Source organism: Colletotrichum jinshuiense, chromosome 3 (assembly GCF_051148585.1).
Source record: "Colletotrichum jinshuiense chromosome 3, complete sequence".
Lineage (NCBI taxonomy): Eukaryota > Fungi > Ascomycota > Sordariomycetes > Glomerellales > Glomerellaceae > Colletotrichum > Colletotrichum jinshuiense.
In genome coordinates, this window is record NC_139310.1 from 2260111 (window position 1) to 2282995 (window position 22885).

A 22885-nucleotide genomic window follows, 5' to 3' on the forward strand; every position below is an offset into this window, starting at 1 on the left:
AACGGACGGAATGGCCGCCGAGAAGCTCGACCTGAATTCCCATTTAGCCGCGACTGATCCCCCCTCCCCCTCGTTCTCCACCCCCACCAAACCCCAACATCGACCGACGGGAACCCCTCACCCTCCAAGCAACAAGCTCCTTGACGATCTTGTCCCTGCTCAAACAAACAGCGACATTGGGCGAAGCTACCATGAAGCTGCCCCACCATCTTACCATCCCGCAGCTAGCCCGATGGCTGCGCGGCACGGCGAAGTCGCTGGTGTTGTCGGGGTCATGTTGGCCGGAGTAATTCAGGAGCGAGCCGTTGCCGTAGGATGCTGGTTATGACCTCGGTGCCCCCCCGCCCAGCACCCTCTTGTTGCTCTACGTTTCTTCTTACCTTCTGTCTCTCTCTCTCTTGCTGTGCCGCCCTAATCCGGTTGCAATTGTCTCTGAAGGTGTCTGTTATTCCTCAGGTCCTTTTACGTCATGGAGGAACCCAAGACTGGCCTCGTTCTGGGGTACAATGGCGCCCATCCATTCTCCAAAGTGAAGCTTACCGACAGGGCGTCTGTGCAAGAGCTTCTCCGGACCCTCCTCGACCCCCTCGAGCCCTTCTTTTCTCCCCAGAAAGCACGCGTCAAGTGTCCCGGCGGCACCGCCGTCCGATTCGACCAGGCTGCCTCTGAAGTCGAGGGCATCCTCCGCCCGATCTGGGGTCTGGCCGCCCTCCTGGCCGGCGGCGGGGAGTATCGCGGCACCGAGTGGTGGATCCAGGGCATCAAGTCCGGCACCGACCCCGAGAACCCCGAGTATTGGGGCTTCCCGAGGGACAATGACCAGCGCATGGTTGAGATGTGCCCTCTCGGTACGATTCGCTGCTGTTGTTACACCTCGCCTCGGCTGACCACAAGCGCCTAGGCTTCTCCCTCGCCGTTGCCCCCACCATCTGGGAGAACCTGTCCGAAAAAGAACGTGTCAACGTCGAGAACTGGCTGGGAAACTCTATCAACGAGAAGAAGTGGGCACCCATTGACGCCGACGGCACACTGACCCGACGCTAACAGTACCATTTAGCATGCCGAACACCAATTGGCTCTGGTTCCGCGTCTTTGCCAACTTGGGACTCAAGAAGAACGGGGGCAAGTTCTCGCAGGAACGGCTGGATGCGGACATTAAGCACCTGGACACCTTCTACCGAGGCGGCGGCTGGTCCAACGACGGGCCGGAGGGCATCCACCAGATGGACTACTACTCGTCTAGCTTCGCCATCCAGTTCCTCCAGCTCCTCTACGCGAAGCTCGCCGGCGACGACGAGCCCGAACGGGCCGAGGAGTTCCGCAAGCGCGCCCAGATGGTCGCGCTCGACCTCGCGCACTACTTTGACGAGGAAGGCCGGGCCATCCCTTTCGGTCGCAGCGTCGGCTACCGCTTCGCCATGGTCTCCTTCTGGGGCGCTCTCGCTTATGCCGGTGTCGAACTGCCGGAACCACTGACATGGGGTATGGTAAAGGGCATCGTGATGCGTCACCTGCGATGGTGGCAGACGCAGCATGGCATGTGGAGCCCGAGCGGAACGTTGACGGTCGGATACTCGTACCCGAACATGTACATGGCGGAGAACTACAACAGCCCTGGCAGCCCGGTAAGTCTTTAAGAACTGGTAGCGATTCGGTCGACTAACCTCGATCAGTACTGGGCTTGCCTCGCCTTCATCTGCCTCGCCGTCCCCGAGGACCACCCCTTCTGGACCTCCGAGGAGGAGCAGGCCTGGGATGTCATCCCGAAAACCAAGGCCCTCGAGCAGCCTGGCCACATCATGAGCAACATTGGCGGGCACTGCATGCTTTTGTCGTCTGGCCAGGCCTGCAGCTATCCGATGAAGGGCACTCACGCCAAGTACGGCGGGTTTGCCTACTCCAGCTCATACGCCTACTCGGTCCCCCCGGGGTTATTCTCTCTTGAGCAGTACGCGCTGGCTTCACAACTGGGTCTATCGGACGACGGCGGGGAATACTGGAAGACTCGACGGCTCTCAAAGTACGCGGGTATCGAATCAAGAGACGGCACGCCGGTGCTCGTATCGGTCTGGAGCCCGTTTGTGGATGTCGAGGTCAAGACGATCCTGGTTCCTCCCGAAGAGTCCACGCCAAACTGGCACCTCCGAATCCACCACATCAAGGCAGGCCGCGAGGTCATGACGGCCGACGGGTCGTTCGCCATCGTCAATGAGAATTCGACCAACGGCCGATACCTAGACCTCTACGACGCGGAGCTGGGCGAGGGCACGTCGCCCAAGATCATTGGCAACTACGACACCAACACACCAGAGGGGTTGGCAAGGGGGAAGGACGGTTCGTTCGCGGTGTCCAAGGGAGCCGTGGGCATCAAGGCCCTGGAGGGCTCGATCGAGCGGACGGCCAACCTCGTCAACGCGGATCCCAACTCGAACCTGGTCGAGAACCGCACGACCATCCCCACGCTCCAGCACACGATCAAGCAGGGCGAGTCGGTCTGGTACATCACGGGCATCTACGCCAAGCCAAGCGGCGAGGGCGTGTCCAAGCAAAGCTACCTGGACGGCTGGGAAAAGCCACCTGCAATCCCTTCTTGGCTCGAGGCAGAGATCAGTGCCTCTTAGGGAGCTCATTGCTGGGATAGCTGCCAGCCGAGTGGCGTCCGCGCCGCCGTGGTGATCTGGGGTGTCCCAGTTGTCGTGGGTTGGGGAATTTTCCACGAATGCGGAGAGGCCTAGAAAGCCACCCTCGTGCTCCTGGGGCGGTGCAGTTTTTTGGGAGAGCTCATAATGGTTGACCTAGGGCTGGTTTTTTTCTTCTTCTTCTTTTTCGGTTCGTTCATGTACAAGCTATACGTTGAATCTGGACCTTTTTTCTGATAATAGATGATGTTGCCAGAAAGTAAGGCCCCGCCATGCGATCTATATAATCAAGGCATGGCTCCGGCGGACTAGGTGTGTTCCTCCAAAATGTATGCACTCTTGATGTTCCAAGAAAGTTATTTGAAGCTTCAAGCTTGTTTGCTGCAAGCTTCGCTGGTCCCACAGCCCACCCGCAGCTTCGGGTCCCATCCAGCTGGCATCAACTCTGGCTCTCGCATGTTCACGGTAGGAGACATACACTACTGCAAGCGACCACCCATCCCCCGCATTTTGGCTAAAGTTAGACAAATACACAACGGCTAAAGCGGGGGGTGGGCAAACCTTGTCACATTCGATAAGCTCAAGAATGGATGGAATGCAGAGCAGCGCAGGCCGGCAGGTTGCTTGTTGTCGCGCTAGTTTGCTTCCACACCCCCAAGGGGGCGCTTGGTGGTTTTCTCCCGTCTTCACAGGATCGCGATGACAGCCTTTCTTTTTTTTCTCATTTCTTGCACCTCCTGCTCCCAAGTCATTGAGGCCTCGCCGATGCCAAGATAAAATAGACAGACAGGACAGACGCCGCGAAAGCCACGATCTCCCTCCAGAGAGTCCGGGCTGTTGGTGGACTGATTTCCTCCACCACTGAGACGAAGCGCGGGTCCCGTGCTCCTCTGTCATCTGCTGTGATGCCTCCTATCTCGCCCAAGATTCGAGGCTTCTTGGCGCTGCCTGCAAAATCCTATTGGGGGCCACAAGGACAGACAATATCGCCAGTGTCGTCTGGGCGGTCCTGGGACTTGACCCTCGACAGGATCGCCAGACGCGGCCGCCAATGGCACCAGCACCGTGTCCGGTCTGCGGAGGAGAACGCCCCTGGACCAATGGCTCTCGAGGTTGTACAACCGCGTGGTGGTGAAACCCATCTGCATGACTTGCGGTCTGGCGGGCGGTGGTTGGCCTCGGCCAAGTAGACGATGGCACCCAGATGCCCCCCTTGGCATGGAGGGCATGACTGCCCTCTCGATCGACTTACCCCCAGCCATAGCATGTAACCTAGGGACATATCAATACCAAAATGAGTTTCTTGGCCAAAACGATGGTCGAGGTCCCTGCTGCGGTGGTAAATATTAGCATAAATATGTTGATAATACCCTACGATGCCCGCCCTGATGATGATCTGCGTCCCCCTCTTCATCAACCATAAGGGAACTGCCCCAGAAGCCCGGAAAGCTCGAAGCCGACCATTGCACAGCATCAAATAGCTAGTTATTTCTGATACCTCGTTCCGCACCTCCGCCACCATGGGTATCGCCGGATTCCTCCGTCGCATCGTCAAGAACGATGCGATGAAGGAGGACCCCGTAGAGATCTACGGCTGGAGGGTCTTCGCTTTGGCGGCCGCCTGTGAGTTATCGTCCGAGACCTACGCAAGCGCACCCCTGAATACGTCGCACCAAAGCTGACCTGGGCCGCCCTCGACAGCTTGCTTCGGCGGCATGCTCTTCGGCTGGGATATCGGCGCCATCGGCGGCGTGCTGGCCATGGAGGCAACCCAGAAACAGTACGGCTACTTCGACGCCTCCAAGGCGGACAAGTCGAACCAGGACCAGAACATCGTCTCGACGCTCCAGAGCGGCTGCTTCGCCGCCTGCCTCATCACCCCTTACCTCACCGACAGGTTTGGCCGTCGCTGGTCCCTCATCGTGACAGGTAAGGTTCATGGCTGATATCTCCTTTTTTTTGTTTTTTTGTTTTTGCTTCCGATCCCGGCACTTCATCCGGGCGAGCTCCTGGTTCTTTGGTTAGTCTCATCGCTCACAAACCCCTGAACAGGCATCATTACCACAGTCGGCGTCATCTTCCAGGCCGCGTCCGCCGAGCACGGCAACCTCCCCCTCATGTTCGTCGGCCGCTTCGTCGCAGGCCTCGGCGTGGGCGCCGCCTCGATGCTCACGCCCCTCTACGTCTCCGAGTGCGCCCCGCGCGCCATCCGCGGCGGCCTGACGGCCTTCTACCAGCTCTTCATCGTCACGGGCACCATGCTCGCCTTCTGGATCAACTACGGCAGCCTCCTCCACATCACCGGCAAGGCGCTCTACGCGGTGCCTCTGGCGCTGCAGGCCGTCCCCGCCGTGTGCCTGTCTGTCGGCATGTTCTTCTGCCCCGAGAGCCCTCGGTGGTGCGCCAAGCAGGACCACTGGGAGAAGACCAAGGACATCCTGTCGTCCCTGAGGGGCCTGCCTGCCGATCACTCGTACGTCCAGGGCGAGCTGAACGAGATGGCCGAGCAGCTCGAGTCGGAACGCCGGCTTGTCGGCGACGCCACGGCCGTGACGCTCCTCAAGGAGATGTGGCTCATCCCCGGCAACAGGAAGCGCGCCATACTGACCGTGCTTCTCATGACTTGCCAGCAAATGGCGGGCGTCAATGCCATTGTCAGTGTCTTATAGCCCCCTCCCCCTTTTCGTTTTCTCCCTCTAGGAGGGCCGCTGTTTATTCTGTTATGTTTCTTTTGCTAACGGTTGTCGTCGCGCAGAACTACTACGCCCCCCAGATCTTCAAGAACCTCGGAATGAGCGGCACCGAATCCTCCCTGTTCGCTACGGGAGTCTACGGCGTCGTCAAGGTCGCCGCATGCGCTTGCTTCCTCACATTCGTCGCCGACTCGCTCGGCCGCCGGTGGAGTCTGATCTGGACCGGCTTCGCCCAGGGGCTGGCCATGTTCATTGTCGGCATCTACGGCCGCGTCAGCCCGCCGGTCGAGGGAAAACCCGTAAGTCGGCTTGCCCCCCTACCCTTTCTAGCACGCCGAATCAAGCAAAACGCTCCTTTTCGGGGAGCCGAGTAGATCAAGGAGCGGCCGCTGACAGCTGTTATCCCCGACAAAACAGATCCCCCCCTTCGGGTACGTCGCCATCACCTGCATCTTCCTCTGGACCGTCTTCTTCCAGTTCGGCTGGGGCCCCTGCTGCTGGATCGTCATCTCCGAGATCCCCACCGCCCGCCTGCGCGCCATGAACGTTGCCCTCGGCGCCCTGACGCAGTGGCTTTTCAACTTCATCATCGCCCGCACCGTCCTGACGATGCAGCTGACCATGGGATACAAGGGCTACGTAAGTGCCTATCTCTTCCTAATGGCCCCTGATTACATGTATGCTGACGCTTGTCGTACTTTCAGGGCATGTTCTTCATGTTCGGCTCCTTCGGCTTCGCCATGGGCATCTTTGTCTACTTCTTCATCCCCGAGACCAAGGGTCTGAGTCTGGAGAAGATGGACGAGCTGTTTGGCGTTACGCAGATGGTCAAGAATATTGAAGACGAACCCGAGGCGCGGGCCGGTAGCATTCACGAGAAGCCCGCCGAGAAGCGGCAGCTCTAGAAAGAGCACGCAAGGGTTCGGAATGTAGCCGGGGCTGTTTCTACCATGTATCTTCAGCGTGATATCCTAGTGGTTTCTTTGTAGTATTTCTGTTCGTTTGGGTTTAGTTAGTAATGCAACGGGTGTAAGATCCTGGATTCGCCAAACACAAGCCGGACGTAAGAATGACACTGAGAAATTTAGTCCGGTAGGTAGCTACAACGTATCTCGCACAAAAACCAGCAACGGGCAATCCAGAAGTTTTACGAGTCCGACTGCCAGCATACGTAGATGAGAGGAGTTACGGTTTACCAACCGGGCCGATGAACTCTATCTTTACTGAACATTTCCATCTCTTCTTTCTTCTACTCTTCTCGAGGGATCTAGTTCTGGGCAGGAGAATGCAGACAGCATCGCGGCCACGCAATGTTGTTGGGGCCGTGAGGCTTGTCTTCCTCATTCACGCTTACTACAACTGCCTCTCACGCAGGCTTGAGATGGATTAAGACTCAAGGTCGCGTCTCTTGTTACTGCTGTTTCAACCTCGACTGTTTACACACGTGCGCGGGTATGGCCCAAATTAGTTTCGTCCACTGAGATGCTCCTTTCGCCCAGACTCACAGATTCAAAGTTGACTAATTTCAAGGTTGTCATATTGCTACTACCTAATAATACAGTTAAAAGTAAAATACATCATAAAGACAACTTGCGTTTGGAAATCTAAATATCTTCCATGGGGGGAGGAGGGGTTGGCTGAACAACCGCACCACGGGTGATGCGGGTTGATCACCATGCTTGGGAAAGGGAGAAACTGGCTAGAAACGACGGCTCTGGCTTCCTTACTCGTGTGTTGAACACGAATACCAGCCGCGCTGTAGAGGTGCGCGGTAGATGATTCACTTTCTTATCAGTGGGATGTGGGCATACACACCCAACTGTTGTACCTTGGGACAATTCGTTGATGGCATTTCCCCACGACGACATGCCGAAGACAGTTCGGCATCAGGGCGTGTGCCCAGAAGCAGCACTCGGAGAACTCAATAGTAGTACCGGCGTGTCGAGCTCTTCTCGTAGTATTCACAAACCCGCCGCGGCGCCGGCCGGCACAATGCCGGTCTGCCGCACCTGTCTCGACAGATGCTGACTCCGCTATGGTGAGTATCTGTGATTCTCACGTGTTCGGAATAAGAACGTCGGTCGTAGGAAAAGGAGGAGCGGTTGTCGAAGCAGTCATAAAAGCGGTCGTCGAACCGGTCGTCGTAGCGGCCGCGGCGGCGGAGGCAGGCCCGATCGTCCCAGCGGTCGTGATAGCCAGAGGAGGAGCGGCAACGCTGGCAGATTGCCGTTTCAGAAACTGCGTAGTGCCAAACTGGGAGAAGGGGAATGAGGGTCAGTTTATAGGTAACGGGGGCCGTGCAGGCCGGAAGGTAGGAGTAGATATCATGGCCTAAGGAAGAAGAGAAGATGCGGGAGACGGGACTCACTACGACGGCACCGTGTACAGAGTCGGTAACTCGTTGGGCTGAGCCCTTGGGGTATGACTTCGGTAGTGGTGATTTCGTTGACAACTTGCGGTTGTACTTGAGTTGTTACTACCCCCTGGGATTGCGCAACTACTATCTCTTGAGCTGGTGGTCTGGTTATCTCCTCAGCCACCACTGATGCACGAGCTAGTCCTTGGGTCGCTGGCGGTGCGCCGTGCGACATTGTTAAAGAGGTCGGGCCTTGAAAATTTGGTAATTATGACGGGGATATATATTTTGCTGATATCAGGCGACAATATGAGATTGTCACGGCATAGGCGTTATGGTTGACTTTCTGTATGATGCCTGGACGGGGGGGACGTCTTTCGTCTCCTGTTATATACTTGGCAGTAGCCCAACAGGCAGCAAGTTGAGGCATGTTCTCAACAACAAACATATCACGTCTGCTTAGAGCAAAGCTGGGCTGAGGTAGTTGTTACGCCCTTGAGCTTCTAGCATGCTTGCTGTTCTGGCCGGATGACCGTACTAGTCGGCATCGATATCGACCGCGCATGACTTTGGGACGAGTTTGTTGTTAGGTCACACGTTCAGATCGTGGGGGAAAGACGGTACTAGCTCGGGCCAAGGAGCCAATTCTAAAAGATGACCGCGTCTCTGGGAACTCTAAAGTGCCTAGCTTGGACAGATCGGACTCATTCATGGCTGAGTCCAACAATAACTCTTTAGGCCAACGTTAGCTTGCCCAAACCGTAGCTACCCCTGATCTGAACTTGTAGCTGGGTCATGAAATTAGGCCTTAGGCTCTAGACTCCCTTCGCAAGTACATTCGTCTCACTCCTGCCGAGAGCGGTAGAGTTAACAATTTTTTCATGTGCCATAAAGGTGTGTAAGGGGACGTATTGTACACAATGCAGCGCGTTTCCTTTCCTCCCACAAAACCCCGTATATCCGGCCAGACGCCCAGACGCCAGACCGCCTAATTTTTCATCCCAACGGTATCACAAAATAAACCTTGATCCATGTTCTCGTGATGCTATACTGATTATGACCTTCCAGGGCCGTCGCCCTTGCTCGCAACTGTCTTGCGTGGAAGGATCACAACCTTGCGACTAAGCAACTCTCGCAATTCGGGTGTAATGACCTTTTGCACCTGCGGCTCCTCGGGTGCCTTGCCAGTATCCTTGCGCGGAGATGCTGGCTCGGCACTGCTCTGTCCCTGCTTGGGAGCCTGGTCGGATGACTGTGATTTGGAGGGAGAGCTGGGCGCGAGCTTTGGCCCAGGAAAGTTGCCCTTCTTATCGACCGCCTCAACCAGACGCTGAAAACGGCGGAAGAGCGCTTCGGCGCGAATGAGGGTCGAGTCAAGATCCATTGTGTTGGAGAGCTCGTTGACTGCACAATGTCAGTATCACTAGACTTGTGACCAAAGTGAAGAATCACATACCATATTTGAGAACCTCATCGAAATGCTGGAGATGAGTCATGATGACATCCCGATGCTTCTCCAAGATGGCCAAGGCCACGAACAGGTGGAAGTTGCTGCTCAGATAGTCCGTCCAGAGAATCTCCCAGAGACGCAGTACGTCCATCCACTGAAACTCACGTTTGTACCAGACGAGCATCATGCGGAAGAAAAAGAAAAAGTTTGTGCTGTCCGCAGACTGCAAATGTGCGTAAAGCTTCGGGTCCATAAATTGGACGAGGTGATCGAGAGTAAGTAGCTGAGTTCGCATTCCCGACTGATCGCGCAGGAAGTTGCGTTCCATGCGGTCCATGAAGTGCTGGAAGCCCCAGAATGCGATCGCGTCATCCTGCATGACAGCGTAAATTGGAGCGAGGAGGTCGGACATGCCCTGTACGTAACCGAGGTCCTTGTTGTACTCGTTATACGTAAGAAGCATGTCTTTCATCTGTTCGAGGTGGACGTTGGTGCCAACTTCGGAGAAAGGGGAATCGGGGTCGGGGTGAGGGGTGTCCTCTCCAGCGAAGATGGGGACATTTCGGTCCGTTCGGTGGACATCCTTTTCTGCTACAATGTTAACGAAAGTACCAGGTGAGCGATTATTTCGATGCATACCAATGCGGCCACGCTGTTCACGCCACCATTCGCCCTGTTCACCCTCGCCTCCAAGATCTACGAGTCTTTCCCACCATGCGCCCTTCAACTTGACATACTCATCTCTCAGAGACGCAATCTGGACCTTCCGCTCCTCCGACGTGCTGTACCAGTCGTATACGCCTAGGATAAAAAGCCATGCTTCTTTCCGCACGCCATCGTCGGGGTCTAGCCCACCATGAAATACTCGTTCCTTGACCTCGTCGACGGTTACCGAGAGCCTCCCAGTCCGCTGGTCAAAGAACGTGTTCCACTCTTTCAAGGTCACCGTTTTTCTCCTTTCCTCCAGTGACATGGTGCTGCTGCCGTCCAGAAGCTCGAATTCCCCAACATCGGTATCCTCGAGCTCCAAGACTTCTCTCGCAGTCCATATTCTCTGGCTTCGATCTCGCTCGCTCTGCTCTGCAATGCCCATTGCCCAGCGCGCGAGGTATATCCTCGCGCTGTCGAACTCATCTTGCAGCGTCTGTACCTCTGGATTACGGAGAAGTCTCTTTACTTGCGGAGGGACGTTTGGGTTTTGTATGACGTCTTGGGCGGCTCGTCTTGTGAAAGTGGTGACCTTGCTGAATTTCTCCATGATATTCCATCCTGTCTCCTTTACAAACTTCACAAAGGGATCCATCTGCGCATCGGCTCTGGATCCCGATGCGCCAGCTCCGCCAGCTCCGCCGTCACGTTGGCCGAGCTGAGCCGTGCTGGAGGTGAGCTGACCGCTGAAAGCTTCGCTGTCCTCCTTCGTTGGATTCACCAAGTAGATATTGGGCTCGGCGCCGGATCGTTCGATGGGGATATAGCGCCGTAGCCAGCGCAAGACCTCGTCGCCGCCCCAGAACATCTCGCCGCGGTCACCGAATGGGTCGAAGTTATCCTTTGTCCGTCGCTTCCTCTTGAGAATCGTGCTCTGGCATTCATTGTCGTGAAAAAACAACGCGGGAAAGCTGTCACCAGCTCTCGAATTGATGATCAGAGAGCCGAACCACCATCCCAGACTTGGTGGTCTCACAAGAAGCGAGTAGATGGCGCTGACGGGGATGGCGAACGCATAGTGCCCGACGGAGCCCCTATGAGATGTGACGGTCGGCGGAGGCGGCACGAGATACGACTGCTTTGGGGGTGATTCACCTTCGCTAAGGTCGACCTTGACGTAGATGCTCGCAGAATCGCCAAGTGATGTTTCGGGGAGCCATGCTAGGAGCAGATCAGAGGCAGTTGGGTTCCGGGAGTCTCGCGACGAGGAAGAAGTCGGACGTTCGTTTCGGCCACCTTTTTGTTGGAGTAGGGCGATGTAGCCTGGGATGTTGTCTTTCGCCGATGGCGTGGGGTGCACATAAACCTGTGCCGTTCAAAAGCTCCGTCAGTCCCGGCTTTTGGCGGGGTGGCGAGGGGGCGGTTGTCGCGACTTACCTTGCTCTTAGAGAAGAGGAGTTTGACACCGCGGCCAGTCTCTTGGTGTGTAATGGTGTTGTAGTCTCCTTCCTCGTCGTCGCTCAGGGCGTAGAAGCTCCCCGAGGGCGAACGAGGTCGCGCTGGTGGTGGAGCGCCCGACGATGGCGGGGGAATCGAGTCTGAGGTCATAGTGCAGCGCGCGCCTGTGATGATGTAAGAGGTGCAAGACAAGGCTCCCAGCCCCGATGGCTTTGGTGAGACTATTCAGATGAAGTAAATACAGCGGCTGTGGGTCGGCTGTAGGAGTTTCTTGCAGAAGACAGTGACCGAGAAAAATAAAGGCCCCGAGGAAGCGGCATGTGAGCAAACTGTGGCTAATGATATGGGATGTTGGGGGTGAGCAGCCAAGGTGGTGCGCAGTCGTCAACGCCTCTGAGGGGCGTGGCCGCCCACTTCCGTCTCTGTCCCACCCCGCTGCGAAAGCTTGCATCCATGTCTTGGAGGGGGCTGTTCCCACTGTATCTGTACCAGAGTTTAGGCAGCCTTTTGGCGCACGCTAGCGGTACAGCTACCCGAAGCGTTGGGGTGAACCATGTCATCTGCAGCATGCATGCGTCGTCATTCACGCCTCCGGCTGGCCTCCCGAGCTTTACGTACTGCACGCGCAAGCAACTCGCTTCGTCGTTAGGCTCGCTGGACGATATTCGGCCTCGCCTTGATAACTAAAAAAACGATGCCTCGTTTAACCGTAAAGCGCTCCTACCGGGCTTTCTGGGCAGTTACGGCTTCTGTGACTCATCGCGTAAATGCCATTTTGCGAAACAAGACGCACTTCATGACGATGGCAGCAAGGGTAACGTCCGCAACTCTTCCCACCAAAGGAATTCAACATGCTTCCCGCAGCTGTCATCCGTCACCGCCTGCACCGCATATTCATTCCTCGACGCGTAAGTATTAGTGGTTGTATTGTGTGTGCCTCAGCCCTGCTTTCGCACCTTCCGGACGATATGTCTCCCAGCAACATTCATACTCTCGTCCTTGCGCATGTGGTTTGCGCCGCCCAAATGCCGAGGCACGGTCCGCAGAACCTCGCGAGAGCCCAATGTTCTGGCTCTGGCCCTACCAAACGTCCCGGCCGTACACGCCCGCACAGTAGAGATAAACTCCCGTACAGGACTCCGGCAAACCCGACATGCTCTCCCGTGTCACTCGTGCTATCTCATGCCCGCCCGATATATTCCCATTCATCTCATCCGAGGACCGCTCGGAAGACCTTGTCGTCTTGGCCCGCTTGGCAGCCCTGGCCCCCTGCCACCACCACCGCCACCGCCACCACTGAACTCGGCTTCATTGCTCGCCCACGGAGAGTTGGCAGCCATGAATGGCCTTCCTCCGCCTCCGCCTCCGCCTGCATTCCCCCCGTCGTACATCCCGCCGGGAGCAAACCGTTCCTCGTAGTCGCCTCCGCCGCCCCCTCTGCCCGGTGGCTGGAAAGGCCCTTGGCCTCCCGCGCCAGAGGCAGGGCTGGTTGTTCTCGCACCTCCCCAGAGTCGTTGCTTAAGTCGATCTTGTGCTGAGCCGCCAGCCGAACCGCCAGCCGAGCTGCCTGGTGGTGTGTTCACTGTGTCCCTTCCATATGCCGCGCTCGTCTGGAAGCTGCCCGCCCGCTGGCTGGGCAGAGGTCGTGCCTGCACTTCTTCTCGTCCGGAGTCTCCTGCTCGGGCAAAGGGACTAGGTCGCGCAGATTGTTCAGAGCCTCGCATCGGAGGCGGGGCACCGCGGCCCTGTCGCAGGCTCATGGCATCTTGCCTTTGCTGTCCGCCCCCGTTGTTGTCCCATAGAGAGCTCAATCCCGTGGCAGGGCCAGGCTGCTGCTGCGCTTGAAGTCCTCCATATCGCGAGCCTACTTGGGCTGGCTGGGCAACGACTGGCGCTGGGGGTGGTGCCTTGGGGTCGGGCGGCAGCCAGCCGGGGAATGCCCGGCCGCTCTCAGTATAGTAGCCTCTCAGCACTCTGCAGACGTGAGTGTCGTCTTCGGTATCGCCGTCATTTTCGCTCTGCAACAGTCGGCTCTGCAGATTCGAGATCTGAGACGTGGTGTTGGTGAGGATCCTCGAGTACCAAGATGACATCGTGCCTGTTCCTTGCCGCGAGGATCCTGCGGGGCAAAGGCTGATTTCGATGTCTGTCGGACGGGTTGGGGTAAAGAGCTCTGCTCCGGTGCAGGATACTGTTCCTCGCGTTCGTGGGCAAAGTCGCTCGCTCGCTGTCAAGTAATGTGAGAAGGAAAAGGATTGGCCCCAAGTCTCGGAGGGCGGTTTCGTTAGGCTGCTTTAATTCTGGAGAGTTGCTTGGAATGGTCTGTTTCAAATAAGTCGGTCTTGAATGATAGGGAATGAGGGTGACCTGGGTCCGACACTTGTCGCCGGGCGGAGTGGTGCACTGCGGTGGGGCCTGGGCCTACCCGCATTGTTCTAAAGGGACTTGCACTAATTGAGGCGCTTTGTCTTCACCGAAGAACCCCGGCGCTAGCGAATCTCGGTGGGAGCATTGATCACCGCCGCTTTGGGACGCGCAAAACTGGTGCTTCTCTTTGCATCTTTGCATGGACACTCGAAGGCTTCACATACTGTAATATGAAGCCCCTTCCATGTTGGCATCAGTTGGAAAGTCAGGATTCCCGTCTGACACATAATATATCAAGTCACGACTCAGCATCTCATGGGAAAGCAGTATTCAAACAAGTTCTAACACTCATACAAAGGGAAAAAAAAAGGTATTTTCAGCAACATTATAACAAATTGTTCTGATAGTATATCACAACATGCAGTGGTATGCACAATGCCCCCAAGGTTCGATTTTCCGTTCCGTAGCCAGCCTTTTAAGGTATCCGCGCCAGACGCCAGTAGAATCCATCCGAGCCTCTACCAAGTCAACTCTTCCGCAATCTTGGGCCGCTCCTCGGCCATCTTCTGCTTGAGCCTCTTCTGGGTCATCTTGATCGCACGGCCGCGCTTCCGCTTATCTCCCGTCTTGCGGTTGGTCTCCTCATCGCTGTCCTCCGAGTCTTCATCCTCGACGTCGTCCTCGTTCTCAGACGCCTCGTCGCTCTCAAGCCAATCCTCGATGTCCTCAAGCTCCTCATCGCTCTCCTCAATGTCGGAGACGTACTCGATCTCCTTGTCCAGGTTGTCCTCGGACTCGTCCTCTTCCTCTCCCTCCTGGTCCGACTCAACGCCTGTGTCCAAGTCCTTGTCACGCTGACCCGCGCCATCCTTCTCCATAGAGTTGAGAACTCTCCTCCAGATCGACTCGCTGACGTTGAGGGGTTGGTCACCGTAGGCGCCGGACCGTAATCTCTCGACCAGCTCACGCTCAATGGTACGCTCCAGCTTAGCAGCCGCCTCTGCCTTGCGCTCTCTGGCCTCTTCGCGGCGTCTAATCTTGGGTGCCATCTTCGGTACGAGCTTCTCGCCCATGCGCTCTTCCTCTGCCGCAATCTTCCGCATGCGAATGTTGACTTGCGTGAGACGAGTAAGACGTTGCTTGCACTTGTGAACGAGGAACTTGGGCCAGTAGATGAGTTTGTCGTCAAGCATCTCCAAGGCCTTGGCGTAGTTGTTCGGAAGCTTGATGCGCTCCCATAGCTTCGATGGCATGTGTGCACGCTCGACCGTCTTCATGTACAGGTACAGCGTGTCCTTATTGGGGGCGCGTCGAACGGTGGCATAGCGAGAGTTCGCCAATGGGCACGATTGTCGATTGCAGAGACCGGTAACATTGTGTTCGTTTCTGCAGAACGTCTGCTTCTTGTCTGTAGAGAGCTTGAAACTGCAGAACTGCTGGTTGATGATTTGCCTGGCAGCAGGTCAATATTGGCGCCTGGAAAGAATTGTTCTTAGGCTTATACTTACCAAATAATCTCGTCGGACGCCATTGTGAAGGATTTTGCGACAAAAAAACAAGGCTTAAGTCGCTGAAAGCCTTGCAACAAGTCGAGTATTGGGAGCTGGAAAGGAAAAAGCGAGGCGGCGGGGCGCTGGTACTCTGGCGATTGCCAAAAAAAAATTATCGAGATGGCGGCAGGCGCAGGGGTCTTATCGCGATAAGGCCGGATGCAAAGCGGCCCGGCTAGCCAATGGAACGGTATCCATTGCAATAGCTTCGGAAATAGAGCTCAATTGAGATTTCCCTTGTTCACTCTTAGTCTCGAAGGTTATCATTTCATGTACACTATAATGTGGGCGCGGTAGCTTTGCAAACTATTCAATTCAATTTTTTTTCCTTCGTCATTGTTTTGTTGGTCCATGCCTGTCCTTGTCCGGTCGACGAGGAGCCTCGGCCGAAACATCTCCTTACAAGCTTCAAGATGTATTAGTGGTCGTCGCTGTCCGCCCAGAACGGGGCCGCTGCCGTGGGGATCGAGCGTTGCAAGCCATTTACACAGGCTGCATCCTTTTGCTAGCCCCCGAGGCCCGTCAAGATTCATCACGTCCACTCCCGAGACAGTGACATCCGATGCAGTGTTTAAAGAAGACACTGTTTATGCCTTGTCAACAGCACAAGGTCGGGCAGGAATCGCGGTGATACGCGTGTCCGGTCCTGGGTGTACAGATGTGAGCCGTCACAAATAAAATGAATCAAACCATCAACTAAATTATGATTCAGGTTTACAAGGGACTGTGTCCGAATAAGGCACTTCCAAAACCTCGCTATGCAGCTGTCAGAACACTTGTGGACGGCCAAGCTGGCAATGAGGGACCCATCCTAGACTCAAACGCCTTGGTGTTGTACTTCCCCGGCCCCAGGACGGTAACCGGTGAAGACGTGCTCGAGCTACACGTCCACGGCGGCCCTGCAACGGTCAAAGCAGTCCTCGCTGCGATTCCGAGATGCTCCTCGGATGGCACGATTCGCTACGCCGAACCGGGTGAGTTTACGAAGCGAGCCTTTCTTAATGATAGACTCGACCTCGCTCAAGTCGAATCCCTGGGCGACACGCTATCCGCCGACACGGAACAACAGCGACGCGCTGCAGTGCGGGGCAGTTCTGGTGTCCTCGGACGTACGTACGAATCATGGCGGGAGCAGCTCCTGCTAGCTAGAGGCGAGATCGAAGCCCTCATCGACTTCTCAGAGGATCAGCACTTTGACGAGTCTCCTATGGAGCTGATGAGCAATGTCAGCGCCCTCGTGGGCGACATGCGGCACAAAATTCAGGTCCACGAGGCAGCCAGCCAACGTAGCGAGCTGCTGCGTAACGGCATCCGCATCGCCCTCCTGGGCCCGCCCAACGTCGGCAAAAGCTCGCTCATGAACCTGATTGTGGGGCGTGAGGCATCAATTGTGTCAATGGAGGCGGGCACAACGCGAGATATCGTCGAGGTTAGTCTCGACATCCGCGGGTATCTCTGCTCCTTTGCAGACACGGCCGGCATTAGGACAAAGTCCTCCGTCGGATTGGCCGGTGATCTCTTCGAGCCCGCGTTGGGGATCGTCGAAGAAGAGGGCATCCGCCGCGCGAAGCAGAAGGCATCAGAATCCGATATCATTGTTGTCTTGGCAGCAATCGAACCCGCGCCTGGCGGTAGTTTCCGCATCAACTACGACGCGGAAACGTTGAAGCTAGCATCAGAGGCCCAGGCGTGCCTTGTCGTCGTGAACAAGCGCGATGCCCTCGATGAAGCCAAATTTTCCAATTTGCTCGAGAAATTCCGAGGCGAAATCGCCGCTCGTGTTCCAGACATGGCTGGGACGGAAATTATTACCATTTCCTGCCGCGAAGCCCAGTCCAAACCCACAGGGCAAAAAGACCCGGGCGCCATCCACGGTCTCATCGACCAGCTCGTCCAGTCGTTTGCGGGCATGACGTCCCTACCGACGGACCAGCAGGACCTGCTGGGTGTGACGGTTAGGCAGGCACAGCTGCTGGAGCAATGCCGCAGCTTCTTGGACGAGTTTATGGCAGTGGCGCACCCCGAGGAAGAAGGCGAAGAGCCGGATATTGTTCTCGCGGCGGAGCACCTCCGGTACGCGGCAGACTGCCTCGCCAAAATCACCGGGCGCGTCGAATCGGGAGACGTCGAGGAAGTGCTCGGCGTGATATTTGAGAAGTGAGTGGAAAAGAAGCCAACCTATTCACCAGCCAATGCTTGTCACGGATGTACTAACACGTTGATTCCAGATTCTGTGTGGGGAAATAATGATTGAAATACTACTATTGCTGGAGCGTGGACGGTGAAGTCCTCGTATATCTAAATCTATATGTTGGGGCGATGCGAGATGCCAGATGGCTCTGAGAACGGCCAAACAATGGTGAAAAGGAAACATTCTACTCAGTGCCATGCTATTCGAAACCCAAACGATCCATGAACGAGTGATCCATCGCTGTGTGCCATCTGATCCTGAACTCCGACCCAATGCAGGCAAATGAAAGAGAGAAAAGGGGGGGAAGAAGAAGAGAAGAGTCGCTCGCTAGTGCTGTTGTATCCTTGCTTTTTTGCGTGTTCCCAGAGGGAGGTACGCAGGCGCGACATGAAAGAGAAAAACGCCGGTCTAATGCTGTCGGAAGAAAAAGGAATCGAGGGCGCGCATTTTCTGGCGATGTCGCCGCCGCCCCCCGTGGGCGGTGTTCAAGACGTTGGCTTGCTGTTCTAGACCCGTGCCCATCACCCGGTCGAGTTGTTGGTTGGTTGGTCTGTGCGGGCGTGGCGATCTGGGTGATTGGTCTGGGGAAGCAGCCGCGGATATTGAAGGCGAGAGAGAGCACTCAGTCTCTCTCCCTCTCGAGACTGTGCCGAGAGGCTCAGATGAGGTGCGTGAGAGTAAGACGCTTATTTGTCCTCCTCGTCGTCGCCATCCTTGTTGTAGCCGGAGCGGCCCTTGTTCTGGTCCTCATCGTCGTCGTTGCCGTCCTTGTTGTAGCCGGAGCGGCCGCGGTCGTTCTCCTCGTCGTCGCCGTCCTTGTTGTAGCCAGAGCGGCCGTAGGCGGCGGTGGTGGGGGTGAAGATGAGAGTGAAGCTGGCCATTGTAAAAGTGTTTGGGGTGGTTTGGTAGTTTGTGGTGTTGTTGTTGGTGGTGGTGGTGGTGTGGGTGTAAGTGAGGAAAGCTGAGATGGCTTTTTGAGTGATTGTTTGGCTTGTGAGTTTGGAACTGTGAGTGTGATGGTGATAATATTTCCTGCCTCAGAGGGGGATCTATCAAGTGTTTATATAGGCGTCGAGGGCATCCCGGTTCCATGGCCTGCATCCAGGTTCCATGACCTTTGATGAGGCTCATCGTTGTAGGCACGTAGTAAGAGCCAGCCCTACCTCACAGGAGCCACGAGACCGAGTTTGGCATCCCAGCCCCCGCGAGAGGCGCGGACGACCGGTAAGGGGTACCGCATGGCAGGACGTGTGGGAAATGAGACTTGCGATGCTGGTTTCGGCACGGCCCCCACGGTCTCTAGGCAGCGCTTTTGTCCAAAATTGGATGTGGAGGGCGATGACATGAGCAGGACGACCGGGGGCGGGACAGGAAGAACAAGCTTTGACCCGCCTCGTTGACGGTGACACCGCTCTTTCCTCGAACTACGAATTTGGTCTCGTCGGTGGACTCTATGTGTGTGTGTGTGTATGCGTGTGTGTGTGTGACATTGTCATCGCTCTGCATGCCATACGGCAGACCAGAAACCCGGGCGACGTGATGGTGGGTTCCGCAGGGCCCCGTCATGGTGGGATGGAATGGGGGGACGCGATGTGGTTTGTCAGGGCGGGCAGGGGGGGCATGCGCCGGGTTGCCGCGGGCCTGGGTACGGTGGTGCGGTATCTGGGCATACGGGCAGAGGGGTGAGCGAGGGCGGTTCTGCAGCGACTCCATAACGGGCTGTCGAGTCCATGGCTCATTTCCATTCCTGGCTGTATGTAAGAGGTCAAGGGCGTGGTGGCTTGTACTCCAAATTTTTGGAAAGGAAGGACAGGGACAGGAACCAGGGTGACGGGTTACACGGATTGGTACAGCGTCGTTAGCGGGAAACGCTGGTCCTTACGAGGTACAGGAAAAGAACATGAGCAATGTGACAAGGGCGAATGGGAGGACTGGAAACAGGGAAGGCGTTGTACGTGTAGGGCTGAGTATTCTGGGGGACCACTTGTGCAAAGTAAGCACCAGCCCAGCCTGCCTGGAGATACGTCTCAGGTCGGCCCGGTAGAGATGAAGAAAGGTAAGTCGTGCTACAGCCACAGGGCATGTCTGTGTCAGCAGCTAGAAGGCTGTGCACATGTTCTTTTGCAAACACCGATCAAGACCTCGTGTAACCAGGGGGGGACGCTTGAACGGTGCATGGGGGGGATGGAAGCTGACATAAGGACAGTGCCGGTGACGGGGGATGAAGCCTGCCCGTCGTAGCCAAACTTAGAGTCACCCGCGCCGTGATGATTCGTCGGATGTCGTAGAAGCCGGGAATGGCCACGGCGTCGCCTATCTTTGCGGACTCCACGAGCGAAGCGCTTTCGGGGTCCTGCTGTTCTTCCCATGGTCGCCGAGGAGCGGGAGCCCCGCTAATCACCGGTGCGTCCAGTCATTTGGGACACGGCGGCTTTTGTTTCCTCGTCACTGATCAACGCTGCGGGTGAGCAGATCAAAATAGCTATCGCTGTTGTAATTGGATATGCAATAGTCATCATGCCCCCCTGCGAGCACCTGATGAGAAAACATAAAAGTGCTCAGAGTGAAAAAAGGCGCTCCAAAAGGCGGAAAGAGACGTGATGCGGATACTCCGCTCAAGGGTCAAGGGGACTGGCGGCCTTCGCTCCGTGGGGGAGGCCGGAGCATTCCGACGGGGAGAACTGGGCGGTGCTGGTCCGTTTCTGGACGATGACCTAAGATCCCTTCGGCCTCACTCGACAAGGCATACAAAATTGATGTGGTCATCCTGTTTATGATGCAGAGGCATGCCTGCAAGTCTGCAAGTCTGCATACCCGTTTCTCCAAGTCTGCTCAACTCGGCTTAGGGCGGGCCAGGATTCGGCCAAAGCCGAAGTGTGAAGTCATAGGATAGACGTGCTTGAAGGGCGCGCGACGACAAGGTGGCAGAATAGGTACCGTTGCTGCCGAAGATGCGCTTCGGGCAATGTGTGTACTCGAGCACACATGCCGGTAACCCTTGGCCCAACGGGAGATAATAGAACCCGGTGTGAGTCAGCGGGTGCAGCAGAATGGGGTTTTTTTCGTCAGCCCTGTTGACACGACAGGTTGGGCTCAACGAGGGGCAGACTAGCAGCGCCAAGGTCCGCATGTGATGTGGAAGCCATTCAATTAAGCTGGCCAAAACCGTAACCATGGAGGCGGTCGTCAATGACATGTCGTCGGTGGAAGCGCAAGACAGACGGGCGGAGATCCGATTTGGTGGGGTCCTGGACGGGCTGCTGGGCAGGTGCCTAAGGGACGGCGTCCGGTGTCCTAGATGCCACGTGTGACAATTGCGTCTTGTTGCTTCCCGTCTTCTATTGGGTTGGGGGCCGGTGGCGGTTTGGAACAGGTCTGAGCTCCCCTCCCTTCCGGGGGTTTGGTTGCCTTGCGAGGCTTGCGCCTGGGCCATTTTCGGGACCCGGCCACTAGACTACCGGTAAACTAGGCAAGTATTGACTACCTGCTATTTTCGGTGCCGCGAAGCTTCCCCATGGGGCCATGCCATTTGTCACGGGCAACCGACTTCATCTGCCATCTCTTCTCGTTTCAACTTCCCCCGAATGTCCTTATCCATACTCGAACCGACTTCATTGGTCTTCGTCTCGTCAAGTGACAACACTTGACATGCAGAATGCACTGTCTGTAGGTCGTTCGTTGTTCATGTTCCCACTAACACCAGAAACGAGCTATACACAACAGATGCGTTTGTTGCGCCCCGGTCGTGTTCATTTATCACTGCGCCGTACGGATACGGACGGGGCTTCTCTCCAGCAGCTCCTCTCCGCCCCCTTTGCCCCAACCTAACCTCGTTTTTTGACGTCACAAAATGGTCTCTTTTGAGATTGGCATTTGTATGCGACTGGTTGAATTTACCGTCTCACGATGGATTCACTTCCTGCCGAGATCCTTACCCAATCTAGAGTTGCATTTGCTTACATTGCCACAACCCCGATATCTTTTCTCACGCAGACACCCAATATGCTCGAGATGACAAGAGAGCATTTGCCCATCTAGGTAGAGCGCCCAGATTCTTATTTGCCGCCGCCTACCCACTTACGTACTATTATTGCTAGGCAATAGGAGATCTCACTACCCAAGATGTACCCAGACGAGGGCAACGCCTTCTCCCAGTAGCCGGCCTTTGCTCTGCAATTTCTCCACACCACCGTTGAAGAACGCCCCTAACCTTGCCTCACATATTGTTTCAATGCAAGTTGCCTGCAGGGTGGAATACAGGGAGTCCAATCGCGTGACCGAAATAATCGACAAGAGCGCTGTCCGCCTCGACATACGCGCATGGAACGGCATATCGCCTCAAGGCAACACGCGCAGGCAGACTGCTGGCAACCGCCGTTCATTACTGTCCCCAACTGCAGATCCTTCTTGTTAGCTGCGAGGGGGCGGCCCGTTTGGTCCGGTAACGATTAGCACCGTCCCGAAATACCGTTGCCACGAAGCCTGGGTCTCCTAGTTGGCAGGGGAGGCTATCAGCCCTGAACTTTGAGATAAGGATGGTACTTGCGATGGCCCCCAACCTCGAAACTATTCACGCTAGTGTAAGTGTCGTGCGATTATTGCATGGCTGTAGACGCTACTGAGAAGGTCATGTTTCCCTGCGGAAATTGAGAGGGCCGTCTCCTCTCGGATATTCGGCACCTGTTTAGAGCCGCGGTTGCCATATCTGCCCAGGCTAGAGCATCTGGAACTCACAAACGCATCGCCCAGGGTTAGCTGGTAATTATCACTGCAGCTGGCAACGAAAGCGCTGAAAAGCATTTACATTACCTGTGTGCTACAAGAGACGTTGTATACGCAGATCTGGAAGATCAAGTATCCTACGATGAGGAACTTCTCGAAACTTCGATGCATTGAGGAGCCATCCCTGAACTGCCGTTTGAGTTGCGGCTGGAACTTCTCGGGGACAGAGGTGCAGCTGGTATCACCTCTTCCACCGTCGATTCGTTTCTTTCAGGTATCTTACTTGTATAGTAGCATGCATATGGCATTGAGGCGCCTTGCAGCTGTGGCGCCCGCGGTGTTCCCACATCTCAAGTGCGTCGACATCGGGATCACATAGTATCCGATACAAGGGGAAGAGCCCCGGATTGTGGCAAGACAGTTGACAGGCCGGCTGCTCGAGGCTGCAGATATCAAGTTGATCTGCACACACGGATTTCCGCCACTACAAAACTGATGCCTGGAACCTATTTTGGGCCGGAAGGCGAAATACTCACTAGCGGGATGTCTCATGAGTTAAGGGAGAGTGAGTGGGAGAGAGGTCAAATGCTGCCAAGTCGAAGGCGCAGCAGTCCTCGCATATTTTGATGCAAGGCTCTCTGCGACCGTTCAGGAAGTTGGACTGGTTCTGAGTTGGTCGTAACCATCTGGCGAATCTCTGGTCGGCATGCCAGATTCCGATCCTGGAGTAAGGTAGTATCTGGTGTCCAAATATTAGATTGCACATATTCTAGCCTCTTGAGATCATCATCGTCGGACACCCATTCAGCCT

General features: G+C 55.9%; 7 protein-coding genes across 7 annotated transcripts; 3 read left to right on the forward strand and 4 right to left on the reverse strand.

Annotated features, from left to right (window-relative positions):
* Positions 1-469: 469 nt before the first annotated feature.
* On the forward strand, positions 470-2621 carry EsH8_III_000635 (DUF2264 domain-containing protein; the record flags this gene model as incomplete). Its single annotated transcript, XM_083262360.1, has 4 exons — positions 470-848; positions 902-1001; positions 1058-1625; positions 1674-2621. The coding sequence occupies 4 exons, from the start codon at positions 470-472 to the stop codon at positions 2619-2621; spliced, it is 1995 nt and encodes a 664-aa protein (XP_083122847.1).
* Positions 2622-4159: 1538 nt separating this feature from the next.
* On the forward strand, positions 4160-6237 carry EsH8_III_000636 (general substrate transporter; the record flags this gene model as incomplete). Its single annotated transcript, XM_083262361.1, has 6 exons — positions 4160-4262; positions 4341-4568; positions 4692-5293; positions 5395-5631; positions 5750-5971; positions 6037-6237. The coding sequence occupies 6 exons, from the start codon at positions 4160-4162 to the stop codon at positions 6235-6237; spliced, it is 1593 nt and encodes a 530-aa protein (XP_083122848.1).
* A 2505-nt stretch (positions 6238-8742) lies between these two features.
* EsH8_III_000637 (GTPase-activating protein GYP7) lies at positions 8743-11394 on the reverse strand (the record flags this gene model as incomplete). The annotated part of the gene is made up of 4 exons (XM_083262362.1): positions 8743-9092; positions 9145-9726; positions 9778-11152; positions 11224-11394. 4 exons carry the CDS (start codon positions 11392-11394, stop codon positions 8743-8745), a joined length of 2478 nt encoding a protein of 825 aa, XP_083122849.1.
* A 1055-nt stretch (positions 11395-12449) lies between these two features.
* EsH8_III_000638 (Sec1-binding region of Mso1-domain-containing protein) lies at positions 12450-13337 on the reverse strand (the record flags this gene model as incomplete). Its single annotated transcript, XM_083262363.1, has 1 exon — positions 12450-13337. The coding sequence occupies one exon, from the start codon at positions 13335-13337 to the stop codon at positions 12450-12452; it is 888 nt and encodes a 295-aa protein (XP_083122850.1).
* A 792-nt stretch (positions 13338-14129) lies between these two features.
* EsH8_III_000639 (ribosome biosynthesis protein MAK16) lies at positions 14130-15142 on the reverse strand (the record flags this gene model as incomplete). The annotated part of the gene is made up of 2 exons (XM_083262364.1): positions 14130-15063; positions 15120-15142. The coding sequence occupies 2 exons, from the start codon at positions 15140-15142 to the stop codon at positions 14130-14132; spliced, it is 957 nt and encodes a 318-aa protein (XP_083122851.1).
* Positions 15143-15512: 370 nt separating this feature from the next.
* On the forward strand, positions 15513-17408 carry EsH8_III_000640 (GTP-binding protein TrmE N-terminus-domain-containing protein; the record flags this gene model as incomplete). The annotated part of the gene is made up of 3 exons (XM_083262365.1): positions 15513-15821; positions 15874-17318; positions 17390-17408. The coding sequence occupies 3 exons, from the start codon at positions 15513-15515 to the stop codon at positions 17406-17408; spliced, it is 1773 nt and encodes a 590-aa protein (XP_083122852.1).
* A 630-nt stretch (positions 17409-18038) lies between these two features.
* On the reverse strand, positions 18039-18592 carry EsH8_III_000641 (uncharacterized protein; the record flags this gene model as incomplete). Its single annotated transcript, XM_083262366.1, has 2 exons — positions 18039-18357; positions 18516-18592. 2 exons carry the CDS (start codon positions 18590-18592, stop codon positions 18039-18041), a joined length of 396 nt encoding a protein of 131 aa, XP_083122853.1.
* Between the last annotated feature and the right edge of the window lie 4293 nt (positions 18593-22885).